General features: G+C 33.9%; 4 protein-coding genes across 18 annotated transcripts; 3 read left to right on the forward strand and 1 right to left on the reverse strand.

Moving 5' to 3' along the window:
- On the forward strand, positions 1,311–6,377 carry LOC107623306 (5-methyltetrahydropteroyltriglutamate--homocysteine methyltransferase). Its single transcript, XM_016325519.2, has 12 exons — positions 1,311–1,529; positions 2,503–2,856; positions 2,961–3,048; positions 3,263–3,390; positions 3,484–3,875; positions 3,969–4,132; positions 4,367–4,447; positions 4,554–4,720; positions 4,801–4,906; positions 5,034–5,284; positions 5,395–5,596; positions 5,671–6,377. The coding sequence occupies exons 1-12, from the start codon at positions 1,378–1,380 to the stop codon at positions 6,031–6,033; spliced, it is 2,448 nt and encodes an 815-aa protein (XP_016181005.1). The 5' UTR covers positions 1,311–1,377; the 3' UTR covers positions 6,034–6,377.
- LOC107623203 (double-stranded RNA-binding protein 1) lies at positions 7,269–13,926 on the forward strand. 15 transcript variants are annotated; one of them, XM_021112812.1, is made up of 10 exons: positions 7,270–8,011; positions 8,210–8,356; positions 9,440–9,675; positions 9,774–10,005; positions 10,588–10,767; positions 11,142–11,321; positions 11,696–11,875; positions 12,250–12,429; positions 13,284–13,474; positions 13,529–13,926. In XM_021112812.1, the coding sequence occupies exons 1-10, from the start codon at positions 7,576–7,578 to the stop codon at positions 13,730–13,732; spliced, it is 2,166 nt and encodes a 721-aa protein (XP_020968471.1). In that variant the 5' UTR covers positions 7,270–7,575; the 3' UTR covers positions 13,733–13,926. The 15 variants fall into 15 exon arrangements, with proteins under 15 accessions (XP_016180867.1, XP_020968471.1, XP_020968472.1 ...); XM_021112813.1 differs by having other exon boundaries at positions 12,250–12,423; positions 13,386–13,474; XM_016325387.2 differs by having other exon boundaries at positions 7,271–8,011; positions 13,386–13,474.
- LOC107622188 (stellacyanin-like) lies at positions 14,821–16,143 on the forward strand. The gene is made up of 2 exons (XM_016324069.2): positions 14,821–15,380; positions 15,737–16,143. Exons 1-2 carry the CDS (start codon positions 15,212–15,214, stop codon positions 16,048–16,050), a joined length of 483 nt encoding a protein of 160 aa, XP_016179555.1. The 5' UTR covers positions 14,821–15,211; the 3' UTR covers positions 16,051–16,143.
- Positions 16,282–18,025, reverse strand: LOC107621252 (annexin A13). The gene is made up of 4 exons (XM_016323284.2): positions 17,506–18,025; positions 16,907–17,125; positions 16,730–16,819; positions 16,282–16,509 (listed from the first exon to the last, which is right to left on the reverse strand). The coding sequence occupies exons 1-4, from the start codon at positions 17,974–17,976 to the stop codon at positions 16,282–16,284; spliced, it is 1,008 nt and encodes a 335-aa protein (XP_016178770.1). The 5' UTR covers positions 17,977–18,025.

Genomic DNA, 21,016 nt, shown 5'->3' on the forward strand with positions numbered 1-21,016 from the left:
AAAAAAACTAGCAACATAAAAAATAATTAGGAGAATTATTAGAATTTTTTTTTTTGAAAACTATCTTATTGTTCAAAGAGTAAATGAAGAAAGAATTGTGCTATTTTTTCTCACTCTTACTACTATATCAAGTTGATATCAAGTTCACTCAGCTGGATGGTTTTTGTTATGAGCAGAAAATATACATTTTTTTTGCAAAATTAATGTCTGTCATGAGGTTTTTTTTATTTTTTTTTTAAATATAAAACTTATAATTTATTTAGTTTTAAAATATTAATAATAATAATAATGGTTAAGTATGATTTTGGTCCTTAAGGTAGAGGCCGAAAATTTATTTCGTCTCCAATTTTTTTTTTTGCTACAAAATTGTCCCAAATGTTTTAGTTTGTTTTAAAACTGTCATTCGAACCAAACTGCTCCTTCTCCTTCTTCCCCAAAATCATGCAGAAGCACTAGGAGAAGCACAAGCAGAAACAGAACCAGAAGTAACAACAATTAATCGAACAGAAGCAGCAGGACAACAACAACAACAATAAATCACTAATGAATCAACAATGGAATCAAATAGAAACAGAAGAAGCAGGAGCAGAAACAAAAACAAAACAACAACAACCATAACAATAAAACAATATAATCAATCAGAAGCAGAAACAAGCAGAAACAATAATAATAAAAAATTAACAACATAATAGAATGGCGAAAAGTGGCGGCGGCGGCGAAGAACACGGCGACGGCGAGGACCCTTCCCTCTCTTCTTCCCGAACCCCCTCCCCCCTCCCTTCTCCCTTCGCGTAACCCCTTCCCCCTTTCCCTTTTACTTATTTTATGTTAACGAAAAAAAGTGACTGAAACAAACAAAATTTCGTACATGACAAATGAGAGTTAGACATTAACAAGTGAGATATATGTCATATTTTTTCGTTAACAAAGTAGATATTTAATTACGACAAAATATTTTTAGTATGTTTTTAAATTATTTTAAAATATTTTTATCAATAATAAAATTCAAAAATAAGCCATCAAATAGCCATCAATAATGGTTTTAATGGTGTGAGATTGGTATGAAATTTTATCTAATGACTCACTTTTCTTTGCTGGTTACATGCTGGCCAAAATTTAATAAAGTTGCTGGCCCCTAGACTTTTCCTTAATCGAAATCAATAGTTAAAACAACTTGAAAACTTTTCTATACTTATTTTTTATTATCTTACAAACTTTCCCACTTAGTTATATTCCATTTGATATATCTCAAGGATATTTTGATATTTTGATATTTGTGTTGTAGAAATAGTCAGGTGAAAGATAATGCAAAATGGTGTTAAGAGGCAGTAGTGTGTTGTTTTTATATTCTGAAATCTGAATTGAATTGTTTCTGTAATGAATCTGAAAACGGTGGCGGTTTGGTACGTTAGTTGGACACAAAAATTTGTTATAAATACGTCGAAGATCACTCCTCACTCGTGGCGCTCTTCTCTCTTCTTCACACACACAAACAAAGAATTGGTCTCTACAACTCCCACAATTCAAGGGTACGATACGACACTCCCTCTCCTTCGTTCATCAAACTCCATTTTCCCCCATTAAATATCCCTTCATTACACGCTCTTCACCTTCCTTAAGCTTCTTTTTCTTCTCTTTTCTAACTAACTACATTTTTTTTTCGTTTCTTATATTCATTTGATAACACATTCGTTCATTGTTATTGGTATAATCCTGGTAAATGTTAACGCTTACATGCATGCGCCCCATTCTTTTCGATTCTGCAAGATATTTTGTGGTTCCGATTCGGTGATTATTTGAATTGTTTTAATCTATAGATCTAACCATAGCTTTTGCTCTCCCAAATTCATTTCTTACACTTCAATTTTCATGGCTTAATTAGTAATAATAATGATAGTAATTCAACAGTGTTGTTTTCAAACATTGTAATTTATGAACATGATTTGTTGTAAGTAAATGGATTCTGTGTGTCATTTTGTTGGATTTTTTGCAACCAATTTAAAAGATCATAATTTTGGGTTCTCATAATTGAATAACCTCCAACTGATATGTAACCTTGAAAAATAAATAGAAACTTATGATTATTGAGTTTTTTTTGTTCTTAATTTCTTTATCCTGTATGTGCACGTTCTGTTTCCAGGTGAATATGTTATAAGAATTTAAGCTAATTATGCATGTGTTAAAAAATAAAATAGATTTGATGCATTCCTAATATCCCTCTACAAAATCATAACACATGTTAGTAGTCAATTTAATTTGAATGACTTTATGGTTTTAAATCCCAGTTCACACTCGCTAACTGTGTTTCAATATTGTGTTTTTGCTGTTTATGCTATTCTATTGTGACCTTGGTGCGGATTATGGTTGTATCTGCTTTATTTTCTTCAATTATCTGCAATTTTTGCTGTTAGCTTATGTAAACTTCTTATGCTGTGTTAATTTTGTAAAGTTTCACACATAAACAACTGAGATTTGGTTGCATATTCTGTCTTGATGTACCAGAACAATGGCATCCCATATTGTTGGATATCCTCGCATGGGCCCAAAGAGAGAGCTAAAGTTTGCTTTGGAGTCATTCTGGGAGGGGAAGAGCAGCGCCGAGGATTTGAGGAAGGTGGCTGCTGATCTCAAGGCATCCATCTGGAAGCAGATGGCAGATGCTGGGATCAAGTACATCCCCAGCAACACTTTCTCATGGTATGATCACATGCTCGACACCAGTGCCTTGCTTGGCGCCGTTCCACCCAGATATGGTTGGAGTGGTGGAGAGATTGGGTTTGATACCTACTTCTCCATGGCTAGAGGTAATGCCTCAGTGCCTGCTATGGAGATGACCAAGTGGTTCGACACCAACTAGTAAGTGATGGATAATGGCTATTACTTTTTGTTGTTTGCTTTTTCGTGATGCCATAGTTTTATTGATCTGAATTCTGATCTGTTGTATATGTGCATTGATCCAGCCACTTTATTGTTCCTGAATTGGGACCTGATATGAACTTCACTTACGCTTCCCACAAGGCAGTAGACGAGTACAAGGAGGCCAAGGCAGTATGTATTATTTGTATTAAAATTATTCTCATTGACTATTTATCACTTGGAAACGTTAGGTTAGGTATTGGGAGCTTACTTAAGTAGAGATTTTGAGATTATTGCTATAAGTAAATTTCTTTTTGTTTTTGGTTAATTCCATCTTTCATGTGCCAACTTTTTGTTCTACGTAACGTAGTTCATTACAATATTGAATACTTAATTTCTTTTGCAGCTTGGAGTAGATACAGTTCCAGTCCTTGTTGGTCCGGTAACATACTTGTTGCTCTCTAAACCTGCCAAGGGTGTTGATAAATCCTTTTGTCTTCTTTCTCTTCTCCCAAAAGTCCTTGGAGTCTACAAGTAATGATTTAACTTGCATACAGCTATTGAATTTTATACCTTCGTGATTATATTCATGTTATTTCTCTAACTTGCTTATAACTATGAACTCAGGGAGGTTGTGGCTGATCTTAAGGCAGCTGGTGCTTCATGGATTCAATTTGATGAACCTGCCCTCGTCTTAGATCTTGAGTCAAAAGAATTGCAAGCATTTACTGCAGCATACTCAGAATTTGCGTCTTCTTTATCTGGATTAAATGTACTTATTGAGACTTACTTTGCTGACGTGCCCGCTGAGGCTTACAAGACCCTCACATCTCTAAGTGGCGTCACAGCATTTGGATTCGATTTAGTCCGAGGAACTAAGACTCTTGATTTGATTAAGGGTGGATTTCCTAGTGGAAAGCACCTCTTTGCTGGAGTGGTTGATGGAAGGAACATTTGGGCTAATGATCTATCTGCTTCTTTGAATACATTAAAGAGTCTTGAGGGCATTGTGGGTAAAGGTATATCACAATTACACATTCTATGCAAAATTTTGGGAGACCTCTGCAGTTAATATAGTCATATGATATCCTTATTTTCTAAATTCTGTGCAGATAATCTTGTTGTGTCCAGCTCTTGCTCACTTCTTCATACTGCTGTTGATCTTGTTAATGAGACCAAGTTGGATAATGAGATCAAATCATGGCTGGCTTTTGCTGCCCAAAAAGTTGTTGAAGTAAATGCGTTGGCTAAAGCATTGTCTGGTCAAACGGATGAGGTAACGTTCATTCTACTTACTGCAGTTCACATTAGTGATTAGACATGATAAGTTTTTAAATAACTGGATGATATTTGTACCCCATAAAATTGTAGCTTCTTTGTTGCAGAAACTACAAATATTCACAGCAAAACGAAATTGTTATCTCTCTTCCAAGTTGTTTTTGTTTTACTTTTTTTCTCTCCCTAATGCTACGTCATTCATGTAATCATCTTCTTGTGGTTTCCTTTCCAGGCCTTCTTTTCTTCTAATGCTTCAGCTCTGGCTTCAAGAAAGTCTTCTCCAAGAGTGACTAACGCAGATGTTCAGAAAGCTGTGAGTGCTTATGTTTTGTTGTTTCGGTTCTGATGCTCATTTTTGTTTAGTTGACTCTGGTGAAATTTATTCTCATTACTTATGACTTCTTTCCTTTCCCTCTCAGGCTGCTGCTTTGAAGGGTTCTGACCATCGCCGTGCTACGAATGTCACTGCTAGACTGGATGCTCAGCAAAAGAAGCTTAACCTTCCAATCCTTCCGACCACCACGATTGGATCCTTCCCTCAGACTGTAGAACTGAGGAGGGTGCGCCGAGAATACAAGGCCAACAAGTAACATATGCTTAGATTATCCAGACTTGTTTATTTGAGTATGCCCTTTTTTATTTATTGACTAATATTATACTTTTCAGGATCTCTGAGGATGAATATGTTAAAGCAATTAAGGAGGAAATCCGCAAAGTTGTTGAACTTCAAGAAGAGCTTGACATTGATGTCCTGGTACATGGGGAGCCTGAGGTCCGTTCTATATTCTTCATCTCTTTCTTTCTGAAGAATATCATGCTCTTCCTATATTTTCTAACCATAATGCGATGTTTCCAATTCCAATTATGGTTCCACTAATTACTTATCCCTTTTGTTGCAGAGGAATGATATGGTTGAGTACTTTGGTGAGCAACTCTCTGGCTTTGCCTTTACTGTAAATGGGTGGGTGCAGTCATATGGATCCCGTTGTGTGAAGCCACCAATCATCTATGGTGATGTGAGCCGCCCAAAACCGATGACCGTCTTCTGGTCATCGGCTGCACAGAGCATGACCAAGCGTCCAATGAAGGGAATGCTTACTGGCCCCGTCACTATTCTCAACTGGTCTTTTGTTCGTAATGATCAGCCAAGGTATATACCCAAGGCCTAAAAGAATAAACTTCAAATACATTCAGGAAAATGGAAATAACTTGGAATCAGCATGTTGTTAGTCCTAAGATGGTTTAAAAATTCATCTACAGATCCGAGACTACCTATCAGATTGCCTTGGCTATCAAGGATGAAGTAGAAGACCTTGAAAAGGCAGGTATTACTGTTATCCAAATTGATGAGGCTGCTTTGAGAGAAGGTTTGCCGTTGAGGAAGTCGGAGCAAGCCGATTACTTGAAGTGGGCAGTTCATTCCTTCAGGATCACCAATATTGGCGTGCAAGATACTACTCAGGTAGTTCCCAATTATAGCTTTGTTCTGTTTTCTATTTTTCTTCTACATTCAATAATCTTGTATATATTTGGCAGATCCACACCCACATGTGCTACTCAAACTTCAATGACATCATCCACTCAATCATTGATATGGATGCTGATGTGATCACCATTGAGAACTCACGTTCAGATGAGAAGCTACTATCAGTGTTCAGAGAAGGAGTGAAGTATGGAGCTGGAATTGGACCTGGGGTGTATGACATTCACTCCCCAAGAATACCACCAACGGAAGAAATTGCTGAGAGGATCAACAAGATGCTTGCAGTGCTTGAGAAGGACATTTTGTGGGTCAACCCTGACTGCGGGCTCAAGACCCGCAAGTACCCGGAGGTGAAGCCTGCACTCACAAACATGGTTGAAGCCACTAAGGTCATCCGCAAGCAGCTTGGCAAGTGAACACTGTAGGAAAGGAGAGTATCAGTAGCCAACAGAGATGGTTCTGCTTATATTTGCTGTTTTGTGTGTGTTGAAATAACCGAGTTTTTAGTTTATAAAAATTTTAGGTGCTTAGTTTGGTGATGCTCTGAGCAATTCTTCCCCCTTCCCCACCGAGCCTTATACTGCTAGATAAATATTTTGTATTTTTTTAGCATTGCTCAATCTTTATTGATATGCAATCGCAGCTATTAGTTTTGTTCCATCCAGTATAATTGGATTCCGATGTAGCCTTGTTCACCAATCTTGAGAGAAGAATATGAAAGCTTCAGTTTATAAAAAAAATTATGTTAATTGTTTTGGTATCCCTGAACTTCGCCTTGGTAGATGATATCAAGTAATGCTTCGGACTTCGGAGTGTGTATATGCAGAAAATACTCCGACTATCAAATCAATGTTTATTCCAGGTATATTTCAAAAATATAAGAAAGAATGTGAATCATTCTACCTCTTTGCCTTATTGCCCATGTAATTATATAATTTAGATAGAGAGACTGGTCACTATTATAAAAAAATTTTGTTATTCTATTATATCAAGTGTAACTATTTTAATGTAAAAAGTTAATCGAAAATCGGCCTGCCAAACCAGTCTAGTGCAAAGTAAAAATCCCTTGACAAAGAACCTATCAAAACATATAGCAATCAATTGGTCTATGGCTCATCGAAATAGAGGATACGGTAAAAAAAACTAAAAGAATCTATCAAAATAATAAATCACAAAAAAAAAAAAAACGTTTAACCAATTTAAAATAATAAATCACAAAAAAAATTTGTTTTTAAAATTACGTATAAAATATATTATTTTATTATATTCGATTCAACTTTAAATAAATCTTGATTGAACCTTTGAATTTTTAATTCTACTAATTTAATGATTGGTTTAATTTTTAAAACTTTAATTTTATTTGAGAATTCGTTCTTCTACTTTAGACAAAAAATTCATAGTTACCAAAAGAGTACTCCTTATTTGGGTGTAAAACTGACAATTTTAAAATTTTACTTTTAAACCAAAAAATAAAAATAAAATTTTATTAACAAAAAAAAAAGAAACATAATTAATAAATATAAAAAAATCTTTTTACATAAAATATTCAAACATAAAATTACTTTTATTTTTTCATAAAATCTTTTAAAAAAAGATTTTTTTCTAGAAGCTCACCAAACAAGCCTAACTATAAAATTGTCAAAGTGTTGGTATTTCCGGTGCCAAAATTCGTACCAAGTAGTAATTCCCCCATTAACCAATTAAGCAAATTTCTCTGTTTGTACCAAATCTAATCCCTTAGATGCATCATGCAGATACCATACAGATTTCTAAGAAAGTCAGCTTGAAGACTCTACCCTGAGCAATTGAACCTGAGAGATTCCTGATGCTACAGCTGAAGCACGTGAGCGGAGGTAGGTAACAGTGGCACTTCCATAATAAAACACTAAAATAGAGTCACAAAAGAATAAATTGGAATCAGAATTCAGAAAGAAGGCACCAAACACCCACAATACCAAATGTACAAAACGAAGGTGCAAGAATTGTGCCAGAAGAGGTCATGGAGCTTGCCGGAGTACGAAACCACCAGAGACGGCCCCGATCATAACCCTCGCTTCACTGCCGCCGTCACTGTTAACGGAATCCGTTACGAGACGCCGTCACTGTGCCGGAATTCGAAGGAAGCTCAGAACAATGCCGCTATGCTCGCCTTCGAGCATCTCTCTTCCCAACAGCCCTCCGTCATAAACCCTTCCCCTCCTCCTTTCCCCCCAAAGCCCAGGCTCATGCTTAGGCCCAAGCCCAAGCCAAACAACATTCCAATCACCGGCACTCCTACTCTCCCAGGCTTGGATTCTTTCCCCCAACCCACCCTCTTCCCGGGACTCTCTTCTTTCCCGCAGCATCCTTCTCTCTTTGCTCATTCCGCTGCTTCATCGGCTCCTTCACATCACTGTACGTCTTTTCTTTGCATTCTCATATTGTAAATTTGTGATATCAAATCAGTGATTCTGAGAGTTTCATTTATAACACAAAATGAATTGGTTTTTTCCAAACTGAAATAATCTGACTTTGTACTTGTTTGAATTGAAGATGCATGGATAAGATCTTATTGAACATTGTTAAAATGAGATTGATTTTGGTATATTTCAGGTACCCCTAGTGCGAGCACTGGTATCAACAACATACTACCCACAAGTAAAGTGCTGCCACAGAAATTAGAAGGAGGATGCCAAATTTCTCAGATAATTGGCCCTGTTACAGCTGCTAGAGATACCGTGACAACAGCAGATCGGAAAAGTGAGTCAACTGCTCTTTCTCTGCTTCCGTTATTGTTAGTTTGTTTGATTAGTTTGACATTTAATTTGTTTAGCATGCTTATATGCTAAAATTATTTCCAGTTGTGTAGGTTCTTTCTTTTCTCAATTTAATGATCCAAAATGATGAATGATTCACAAGTTTGCATGTGGTATTGTATAAACTATTGTTAGTATTGTATCTATTTATTTCTACTCTATAATGTGTCATATTTTAATTGGGTGTTTATTTTAATCTGAGTTACCTTCTCCACTCTTTCGTCGTCGTTGTGCCTCCCAAGTATCACCGTCTCATTAGTATTTTGTTTTCTCTTTCCAAATCATTCTTCTAGAAAAGGTACTCCAACTCTCTCTAATCGCGTTTACTCCTCCTCACTCCTTCGTCATCGTCATTACGCCTCCCAAGCATCACCGTCTCATTGGGTGTCTTATTTTCTCTTCCCAAATCATTTTTTCGTACTCCAACTCTCTCTAATTACGTTTACTCCTCCCCATTGTACTCCTTCATCGTCGTCTTTACGCTTCCCAAGCATCACTGTCTCATTGGGTGTCTTGTTTTCTCTTCCCAAATCATTCAATTTAGAAAAGGTACTCCAATTCTCTCTAATTGCGTTTACTTCTCCCCATTCCTTTGTTGTCGTTGTGCCTCCTAAGTATCACCGTCTTCCAAGATATTATTAACTTTCATGAGATTAAAGTAACTCAGATTAAATAAACACCCAATTAAAATATGACACATCAGAGAGAGTAACTTGCATGTTACTTTAGAGAGGGTAGGATAGCATTCACCATATATTTATGCATGTGAGTGTATGATTGAATGGTGGCTCAAAATTTGTGGTTTATATCTTTTTTGTTGAGACTTGTTAAGTTGTATAAATTCTAATTTGTCATTCTAGGAAAAAGACTTTAGCTGTAGTTGTCTATTTTGAATATGGTATATTTCATGATCTATTTTCTTGTATGTATGACACTCATGGTTTGATATAGTTGGTATTCGATATATACACATATTCTAATTTAGAAGTTCTGTTGTTATATTCTCTTCCCGTTGTATTTGTTACAGATATGGCACACTTGTACAAGAATCAACTACAAAACTATGCTCAAAAGCAAAACCTACCGTTACCGGTGTACACTTCCGAGTGGGAGGGCCCTCCTCATGCCATGCGTTTCAAGTGCAAAGTCACACTTGATGGACAGACCTACGAATGTCCTACCGCCTTTTCTAAATTGAAGGATGCTGAACATGCAGCAGCTGAAGTTGCTTTATTGTCATTATTGCGGGGAGGATTTCAAGAGGTTAGTCTTATTCACCTATAGCCATTTACTGAAATTTCTTGTATAACATCTTAATTCTTTTTCTTAATGTTGCTTGCATGCATATGATTTCTGAAAAGATTCAGGATAATTCCGTATTATACAAGAACCTTTTACAAGAATTGGTCCAAAAGGAAGGATTTAGCCTGCCTTCTTATAATACAGAAAGATCTGGCGAAGCTCATATTCCGACATTTATTTCATACGTGGAAGTTGAAGGGAAAGTTTTCACTGGTCAAGAAGCCAAAACCAAGAAACAGGCAGAGATGAATGCAGCAAAGGTTGCATACACCACTTTAAAAGAACAAAAAGGTAGTTTCATAATTTTCCATTTTATAATATGTCCACAAATATGGATCTGAATATTTATTGACCTATAAATGCTGAGGACTGATCATCATTGAAATGCAGTAAGTGAACTTCTGCACAACTTAGCTTCCTGCTCTTGCTGCATATTACATGTAAAACCCTCTGAATCTAACCATAGAATATAGATGAGCAGCAAGAGGAGGAATAAATGAGCTGCATATCCCATTAAAGCAACTGAGGCAGGGAGCCCTTTTCTGAAACAAGATTGTGGGAAATCTCAGAAGCTTTCCTGAAGTTTGTAAATTCTCTGGTGTCTTAAGGCCAAATACTATATTCTTTAGCATTCGAGAAAATATAAGTTAGATCATAATGTTAATGATAGAGAATTAAGAATTCAAGTTAAGGTCATTATAGTCAATCTATTAAATAACTAAACTGCCATTAAAATATTTATAAAAAAAATATTAAAATATTAAGTTATATTTTTTTCTTATTATTATATTTTTATTAAGGTTCAAGTGCCTGGTATCTTGGTATTTACTCTGAAATGCTGGTTGTTTTATTTCTGCTTGGTGTTTTGATCAGGCAAGTCAGAGCAGAGGTCTTTACTCCCTTTGTTAGATCATCCGGGGAAAGCTCTTGAACCTGAGTCAGTACCTGACTGCTCAGATTCAACTGTCCAAACTGAATTCCAGCATCATGCTAATCCAAACTATCCTGTAATCCCTGGAGTAATCTCATCAAGCCAACCTAACAAAAGTAAGGGTAAGTCCTCAAAACTATTTTCATTCTTACTCGCTGCCCTTTTCTGAAACAAGATTGTGGGAAATCTCAGAAGCTTTCCTGAAGTTTGTAAATTCTCTGGTGTCTTAAGGCCAAATACTATATTCTTTAGCATTCGAGAAAATATAAGTTAGATCATAATGTTAATGATAGAGAATTAAGAATTCAAGTTAAGGTCATTATAGTCAATCTATTAAATAACTAAACTGCCATTAAAATATTTATAAAAAAAATATTAAAATATTAAGTTATATTTTTTTCTTATTATTATATTTTTATTAAGGTTCAAGTGCCTGGTATCTTGGTATTTACTCTGAAATGCTGGTTGTTTTATTTCTGCTTGGTGTTTTGATCAGGCAAGTCAGAGCAGAGGTCTTTACTCCCTTTGTTAGATCATCCGGGGAAAGCTCTTGAACCTGAGTCAGTACCTGACTGCTCAGATTCAACTGTCCAAACTGAATTCCAGCATCATGCTAATCCAAACTATCCTGTAATCCCTGGAGTAATCTCATCAAGCCAACCTAACAAAAGTAAGGGTAAGTCCTCAAAACTATTTTCATTCTTACTCGCTGCCCTTTTCTGAAACAAGATTGTGGGAAATCTCAGAATCTTACCTGAAGTTTGTAAATTCTCTGGTGTCTTAAGGCCAAATACTATATTCTTTAGCATTCGAGAAAATATAAGTTAGATCATAATGTTAATGATAGAGAATTAAGAATTCAAGTTAAGGTCATTATAGTCAATCTATTAAATAACTAAACTGCCATTAAAATATTTATAAAAAAAATATTAAAATATTAAGTTATATTTTTTTCTTATTATTATATTTTTATTAAGGTGCAAGCTCCTGGTATCTTGGTATTTACTCTGAAATGCTGGTTGTTTTATTTCTGCTTGGTGTTTTGATCAGGCAAGTCAGAGCAGAGGTCTTTACTCCCTTTGTTAGATCATCCGGGGAAAGCTCCTGAACCTGAGTCAGTACCTGACTGCTCAGATTCAACTGTCCAAACTGAATTCCAGCATCATGCTAATCCAAACTATCCTGTAATCCCTGGAGTAATCTCATCAAGCCAACCTAACAAAAGTAAGGGTAAGTCCTCAAAACTATTTTCATTCTTACTCGCTGCCCTTTTCTGAAACAAGATTGTGGGAAATCTCAGAAGCTTTCCTGAAGTTTGTAAATTCTCTGGTGTCTTAAGGCCAAATACTATATTCTTTAGCATTCGAGAAAATATAAGTTAGATCATAATGTTAATGATAGAGAATTAAGAATTCAAGTTAAGGTCATTATAGTCAATCTATTAAATAACTAAACTGCCATTAAAATATTTATAAAAAAAATATTAAAATATTAAGTTATATTTTTTTCTTATTATTATATTTTTATTAAGGTTCAAGTGCCTGGTATCTTGGTATTTACTCTGAAATGCTGGTTGTTTTATTTCTGCTTGGTGTTTTGATCAGGCAAGTCAGAGCAGAGGTCTTTACTCCCTTTGTTAGATCATCCGGGGAAAGCTCTTGAACCTGAGTCAGTACCTGACTACTTAGATTCAACTGTCCAAACTGAATTCCAGCATCATGCTAATCCAAACTATCCTGTAATCCCTGGAGTAATCTCATCAAGCCAACCTAACAAAAGTAAGGGTAAGTCCTCAAAACTATTTTCATTTTTACTCGCTGCACTTTTCTGAAACAAGATTGTGGGAAATCTCAGAATCTTACCTGAAGTTTGTAAATTCTCTGGTGTCTTAAGGCCAAATACTATATTCTTTAGCATTCGAGAATATATAAGTTAGATCATAATGTTAATGATAGAGAATTAAGAATTCAAGTTAAGGTCATTATAGTCAATCTATTAAATAACTAAACTGCCATTAGCTTTTTTTGGGACAACAACTAATTGGCAAGTTTGCAATGGTTTTTCACTTGGTTGCAAATACAGTAGTAAACAGAATCCAATATGCTCTTAGAAAGTCCTGCTTTTAGTGTTATTGTAGGTCTTTTTAGATCAGAACTTCACCCAATTCAATTAATTAGGTCAATGTCTAGCTTAATCACTTCAAAGACAGCAAAAGGTTGCTTTCTAAAAATCTATTAAAACTGTCTTGGTTTGTCCATCATATGGTGGATGATATGCTGCACTCAATTTAAGAAAGGTTTTGGACAATTTCCAGGAGCGCTAAGCATAAGAATCCTTGAGGATGCTGCAGTTTCTGGCCTCCCACTGTTGATGTTTGGAAATGTTGTGCTAATAGCTTTAGTGCCTTTTGCCACCTATAATGACAGATTTTTTGCCTTTATACAGTGACCTGTAGCTAGATAAGGGCATGATTGATTTCTTTTTTTATTTTCGATGTTTACTATTTTTATAATTTTGTGAAGAAAAAATAGAAATATGATAAATAGATTTTGTTGTTTTTGCTTTTCCTAGTTTTCGGGGATGAACCGATACAGTTGATTTATAATGTGTAATTCATTGATAAGTTCATTTGACACAGAAAAACAATGTGTTAAAGTTTGCTGTAAAACTCTGACCGAAAAAATAAAAGAAAAGAAGAGAAGAGTTTGTGCTAACCCATGCACTGCCATTCCATCTCCAGAGCCTGTTGTTACAAAGAAGAAAGGGTCCTCCTCTGCATCTGGATGCGCAAATGGCAGCATGAAGGACTCTTTCTCATCAGTTGTCAATGCATCTGGATGCGCAAATGGCAGCATGAAGGACTCTTTCTCATCAGTTGTCAAGGCGGCTGCAGCCACACCTTCACTCTCAGACAGCAAGAATATGGCTTCCAACACAAACAATATGCCTTCCACTGCATCAGGCTCCCCGGGACGCAGAAAAAGGGTGGTAGTTTACTCGCGGGAGACTAATGTGGAAGTTGAAGGAGGTGGCACTTTGATGCCAATTAGTGATGAAAAATGGGTTGCTTACGAATATTCCCATTGAGAACTAAATTGGTAGAAGAATCTGCAGACTTGCTTGTAATGTGTATCATAGTTTGCGAGTCTGAAATGGATTGTGTTTGGCAAGACTATGCTATTTATCAAATTTGGGGGATCAAATCTTTAGATGAAAAGAACTTTAAAGGGCGTAACTAATACTTTGAATATAATGAAAAAAAAAAAAGAACTTTTTTAAGATGTCTTTTATCATGCAAAACTTATCATATCATTGCCCTCAATATTTTTTCCACTAAACACAAAAACTCAGCTACAAGGATCCTAAAGTTTTGGTGCAAGTGCTCTAAAAAAGCTTCTTGGTTTTTGTCTGATCATTCAAATTTTATCCATAGAAAATTCCTATAAATCCTTAAGGTCCATTGAGCTGAACTAGTATAACTGGAGAGTATTGTTATAATATCAATCCAATTCGATCAATATTCTAATCATGATTGTAATTGCTCGTTAAGTGAAAACAGAAGAATAGTTTGTATCTAATTTCTGAGTAGTGTAGCCATTTTTGTTATCCAGATTTTAATGAAAGTCCAATATTTTTTAAACATTAAATTAAATTAAATTGCAATGAACACCTTATTTTTCAAGCGTTGACATATAATATATATTATCTCCTTATATTCCACTTTTTAATTTGAATATGGAAGAAAAAGTGGTGTTAGACTCGAATATGGAAAATTAAGGTGCTTCACAGCCATGTGGTGTCAGTGGAACAAAACTCAGAGAGTTTGAGTTCTTCATCAGTAAACGGACGGTCCGAATTGCGTTTGATATTTCATTTCATAAAATAATTGACAACAACAAACAATTCGAAGGGTCTGTTTTCTAGCTTCGGAAATTCATATTTGCTCAACCACAAGTTGGACCATGCGATTTCTTAAGCAAAATTTTAAAATTAAACAACTCGCATGGTCCGATTTGTGTAATCTGAGCTTTTTTCCATTTTTTAACACAAATCGGAACCTCCAATTTGTGTACTCCCACAATTTTAAAAAACACAAAAAATTATCATGTCAAAATATATCACTCATTTTGCTCCCATTTAAAAAATTTTTAGCCCTTATATTCCTCATATGTGCCAATTTGCACATTCTTATTTTCTAGCGCCTGCAACTTTTCACATCTTGATTAAATATAAAATTGTTTCCCATCGTCTAAACCAATGTTCCACACTTACTTGCTTTCACCCTCCCTCAGTTGCGGAAGAAGCCGCCCTATGCCGGTACCTCCACTTTCTTATATTATTTTCTAATTTTCATCAAATGTCGCCTTCATCAACATTCTAATATCACCATGACACCATACCACATACTATATATATTGATCAGCCAGAAAATGCAAACTCGTAGCTAGCTAGCTATATATCATTCTGAACACTAATTATTATAGTTAAAAGAAACATTGTTTGAGAATTTTCAGTACGTATTATTATTAGCTTCTTTTTTCATCTAGCTTAATTAATTAAGATTAAATGGCGTCATCATCAGCTCGCTTAGCCTTGATTGCTGTTTCCATGGTTTTGCTTTGGTCGGTCTGTATAGCAACTGATTACGTCGTGGGTGATGACAAGGGCTGGTCTCCTTATTTCAATTACACACAGTGGGCACATGATAAAGATTTCCACGTCGGTGACCGCCTCGGTATGTTTACTAAAAAAATTCAACTGCTAAATAAATTATGGTGAAAACTCAGCTGCAGTCGACTTCATGTGAAGTTGATAGCAGCTTCATGTGAAGTTGATAGTTGAGAGTCGTTATATGAAAATTTAGTTAAATCAGTCAAATCATCTAACCGTTCTCAGTAATCAACTTTACGTGAAGTCGACTGCATCTGAGTTTCCACTCTAAAATATTCNATTTTTTAAACATAAAATTCTAATATCATAAGATGTTATAAAATCACTTAGTCTAAAAACTTAAGTCCATAAAAAGGAACAAAACTTACTATAAGGTGGCTTAAATAATGGAAGCTTACTCTTTTAACGCTTGTTGTGCAGTGTTCAAATACGACAAGCAGAAGCACAATGTGTTCAAAGTGAATGGTACACTCTTTAACTCATGCACCGCCCCAAACGACACAGAGCCATTTTCCTCAGGTCATGATTTCATTTCACTGGAAACCGAAGGAAGGAAGTGGTACATCTGTGGAAAGAGCGACCACTGTGTTAACCGTCAGATGAAGCTACTCATCTATGTCGGATCTGCTGCTCCTGCACCTGCTCCTACTTCTGGTGCTCCTCATTCTTTGCCGTCGTCGTCGTCGTTCTACATTGCTGCAACTCTTGCCATTGCTGCCATTTTATTCTTCTGAGATTAGTTTGAGGTTCTTCGTCTTCGTTGCTTGTTATGGAAAGTAACGGTTTCAGATGTATGTGCTTCTAGCTTTAATGTCACTGCTTTTTATTTAGTTGTTTTTGTTTTTAATCTTAAATGAGATTTATTTTTTAATTATCATATATACTAGATAGTTTGATTATAATATATATTACAGATAAAATGAATCATCTTATTATTTTTTTATATTTATTATAAAAAATAAAAATCATATACAAAATGAGAAAATTGTATTACATCTGGTGGCCAAGGTAACTAGAAAATCTCTGTAGTGACCAGATGGAATGGCTTCATGAAGAAAATGAGTAAGGTCCTTGCCGTACTTTTCCTTGAAAACGTTGTTGATGTCATCCATGTCCACCTCAACCCTACTTATCAATGTTCGTGCCAATGTTTCTATGCCTCTTCTTCCCCCTTTCATGCTTCTATGCAGTAACTGTCAATAGAATTTTAAAGATTTTAAATAATTCAACCATGAAAATATAAAATAAAAATACACTATTTTCAACTCAAAATATTAAAGATATTAAATTAATGAGTCTCTCATTTTATAAATTTTTAGTTTTTTTTTTTTTTTTCAATGTGGGACTAATTTCATAAGATTCTAACACGCAACATTAACATATGGAGGTGATACAGGGGAGAAGGGGGGTTACCTTTGCATAATAGCATGCTGGATTATAAATACATTTAACAACCACAGTTAGAGCTTCACCAAATTGCCCATACTCTCCCCTCTTGATGGCCTAATAAAAAACCAATTAAATTAATTCAAATAATCAATTAAATAAAATTTTAATTAGTAGGAAATTGTGTTGGCTAGCTAATAGTACTTTTGTGTAGTCATGGCCATAAATGCGTTTGTAACTGGAAAATGTTAGCTTCAATTGGGGAATGCTTCTCTTGCTCAGGATTTCAAGAACAACAGCTTCATCTGCAGCTCCTAAGCTTCCCTCACCAGTTTCATAAAGCCTCCTTGCATCGCACTTAGATATATGTTGGCTCACATCTGCTTCATGTGCTTTGTGTGATGCAGCTAATGCCACCAGAATCTGTAATAATTTACTCAAATATTTATCACTCCAACGAGTAACCATAAAAAAACTAAAATTTTATCTAATAGTGAATAATTTTTTAATCTTTTATGAATAATTTTGTCTTTTAAATATTATATTATAGAATTTTTTAAGACATATTTGTATGTAGTTTTAGAAATTCTAATATTATATCATCAAAATATTTTTTTTTAAATTTAAACGGATAAAATTAGACACATGAATGATTATATGTCTAAAAATAATAATAAAATAATAATCAAACAAAATTTGTTTTAAAAAAAAATCATTTCCTTAGATTTATAAATAGAACAATGGATAACTTGCATGAATGATTTGAGTGTAGTCTCCACAAGACTCAAAACAAAGAGGCATACCTTTTGAAATGGACTTGGAGGGTCCAAATTGATAATGTCTTGATCCAAAAGCCTTCTAAACCTTTTGTGATATGCTTGTGTGATGAGGAGAACATGACTTGATTTTCTGCCCACAAAAATTTCCACAAGAGCCTTGAAATTGATCTCATCTTGTTGAAGAGCTTCTCTGGCTACAACTGCATCTCTTTCATGTGGGTCAAGAATCCACAAGGACAAAGCACACAAAGAACATTTCATTGATGATGATTTCAACCCATCATCTTCTTCATTATAATATCTTTGGAAGTGACTTGTTAAGTCTTCACCATACTCTGCTTTGTAGGTTTCCCTTAGTTGTTGCCTTTCAAGTTGGCTTAATCCAGCAAGAGAAGATGGATTCAGTTGTTGCCTCAAACCCACCAAAGAGTCTTGAATCTTCTTGGAATCAAGCTCCAAATTGTGGTTTGAGAAGGTTAGAATGTTGGTAGCCATATGAGAGAGATCAGAGAGACAGAGAGAAACAGAGATTTTAGGGAGAGACTACAACTGACTCCTATTTAAACAAACATGAGTTCCTATTTTATTAAACGACAAAAATATCATTGATTTTTTATTTCGAAGACAAATAAATTTTTGACTAATTAAAAATACAAAAATATTACTCATTTTGATATTTAAGTTCTTTGGAGTGATTGATTTGTTTAACTTTTTAAAATACGTGACATTTAAGTTTTTTCGAGTGATCGATTTGTTCTTATATATTTTGCATAGAGAAACTTAAATGTCTTATATTTTAAAAAGTTAGAGACATTTTTATATTTTCAATTAGTCAAAGACTTGTATGTTTTTGAATTAAAAAGTTAGAGACTTATTTATCTTTTTTTTTTGTTTTATTTTATAAAATAATTTAATTAAGCTAGTTGGTATTACTAATCAGCCATTAAAGTAGCATGGGACATATTTTAGAACGAAAATGTCCCATAACCAAAAAAAATTAGGTTTTAAATCAACAAACATTTTACAACAAAATAATCAAACGTGTAATGATAAAATGGATTTAGATTCTCTAAAGTTTGAATTTCACTTTAGAGAGTAAAGTGTGATCTCTCACCATTTATTTTATAGATGGGAGCAAGAATAAATATGAGAGAGAAACTATTCAAGGGTAGAAGATCACACTTTACCCTCTAAAATACAAATTTAAAATTTAGAAGATCCAAATTCTGATAAAATAATCAATTTTTTTTTCATCAGCATAATTAAATTTTTTGATAAATACCAAATATATATCTTTTATACGGTAACTTTTTTGTGCTCATATAATATGATTAATTTTAGAAATTTTATAAATCATTTGTTAAAATACTTTTTGAGCATTTGATATATACTTGTGCCAAATGTTATTAACAATAATGTTTGTTGGTTCTATAAAATACATATATAAGAAATGCTAATCTTCGTCCTTAAATTCTAAATCCCATATGTAAAGGTTATTAGCAATGAAAAAAGTCCTCTATTTTTTACCCTAAAAGTCTCATGATGATGTTTATTAATTAACTAAATGTTGACTTGGCAAATTACAATACTTACTGGCAAGCTAAATTATGTTAACAAGACTTGTCACATATCAGCATTTGGCATACCACGTTACCATTTAAAGAACCAAATTAGCAATAAATATTAAGATATATCATTTTTAAATTTTATGACTAAAACCAAAAAAAAACTTTCTTTGTCTTTTTATTTACATTTCAATATTTTTTATTTTAGAATTTTATAAAAAATAAAAATAAAAATAAAAATAATATTTTATTATCTTCATATTTTTTATAAAATACTAAAATAAAAAATATTGAAATGTAAATAAAAAGACAAAGAAAGTTTTTTTTTGGTTTTAGTCATAAAATTTAAAAATGATATATCTTAATATTTATTGCTAATTTGGTTCTTTAAATGGTAACGTGGTATGCCAAATGCTGATATGTGACAAGTCTTGTTAACATAATTTAGCTTGCCAGTAAGTATTGTAATTTGCCAAGTCAACATTTAGTTAATTAATAAACATCATCATGAGACTTTTAGGGTAAAAAATAGAGGACTTTTTTCATTGCTAATAACCTTTACATATGGGATTTAGAATTTAAGGACGAAGATTAGCATTTCTTATATATGTATTTTATAGAACCAACAAACATTATTGTTAATAACATTTGGCACAAGTATATATCAAATGCTCAAAAAGTATTTTAACAAATGATTTATAAAATTTCTAAAATTAATCATATTATATGAGCACAAAAAAGTTACCGTATAAAAGATATATATTTGGTATTTATCAAAAAATTTAATTATGCTGATGAAAAAAAAATTGATTATTTTATCAGAATTTGGATCTTCTAAATTTTAAATTTGTATTTTAGAGGGTAAAGTGTGATCTTCTACCCTTGAATAGTTTCTCTCTTAATTTAAGATTTATAGTTAAAAATTTATGATTAAAGTCTAAATTTAAGATAAACAAAATAATTTTTTTAAAAATTAATCGAAAAAAATTAGTTACCTAACGTTACTTAAACAAAAATGCAACTAATCAAAGACAAGGCAAATAGATTAGAACTAAAAAGAGTGAATACCGGCAACAAGGTCCCAAGAAAAAAAAAGCACCCAATCCGACTCCTGATCTTTTTTTGGATTGATTAGTTTCTGTGCAAAAAAAAATAATATTGACTTTTTTGACACATGGGTCTCGTCATTTCGAAGTAATTGTTAGGGACCGGGTTGAATTTTTTTTTTATCAAGGATCTCATTGTCTTTTGAGATAATTGTTAGGGGCTATTTTGTGTTTTTCTCAACTAAAAATTATGTATTTTATTTGTGGTCACCAAAAAGTACAATTCTTGCTTGAAGGGCAAGGCAGGATCATAAGCAAAAATGGGAAGTGGGGGGAGTCATGAGTCATGAGTAGTGTACTCCCCTCCAAAACATTTTTGGGGTGGAATTCAAAGTCCAAAAGGTAAAGATGAAGTGAAATTTTGCTCTGAATGGAGTTGATGGTGATGTGTAACGCAGGTTGTATAGGTGGGTCTTGGTGCCATGTGATGTTTTATTTTTTGCTCAAATAATTCTCAATGCTTTCCAAGTAAGCTTTTAGTACACACTTCTTCCTTTCCAAAACCCAACCCACCTTGAGAGTTTCCCATTGAACAATATAATGCTATTCTGACAAATCTTCTATCTTTGATATATACTTTGATGCATCATTAGCCATGCAACCTAGAAAATTATGGTTTTATATATGAGAAAAGTTGCATCAATCGTACAGTTCATTTTTCATCAAACTTTTGATATTTTAATACGAAGGATGAGGGTTTCAAAATAAATGTAGTTAGAAACTAGGGGCGTTCAAGGTCTGGGGTAAAATTCAACTTGGATTCTATATATTTTATTGGTATCGAATTTATTATTTTTATCCGATGATATTTTAGGGTCGAGTTTGAGTTATGTTTTTAATTAGGATAAATTTTTTTATAATAAA

This window comes from Arachis ipaensis, chromosome B10 (assembly GCF_000816755.2).
Source record: "Arachis ipaensis cultivar K30076 chromosome B10, Araip1.1, whole genome shotgun sequence".
Classification (NCBI taxonomy): Eukaryota; Viridiplantae; Streptophyta; class Magnoliopsida; order Fabales; family Fabaceae; genus Arachis; species Arachis ipaensis.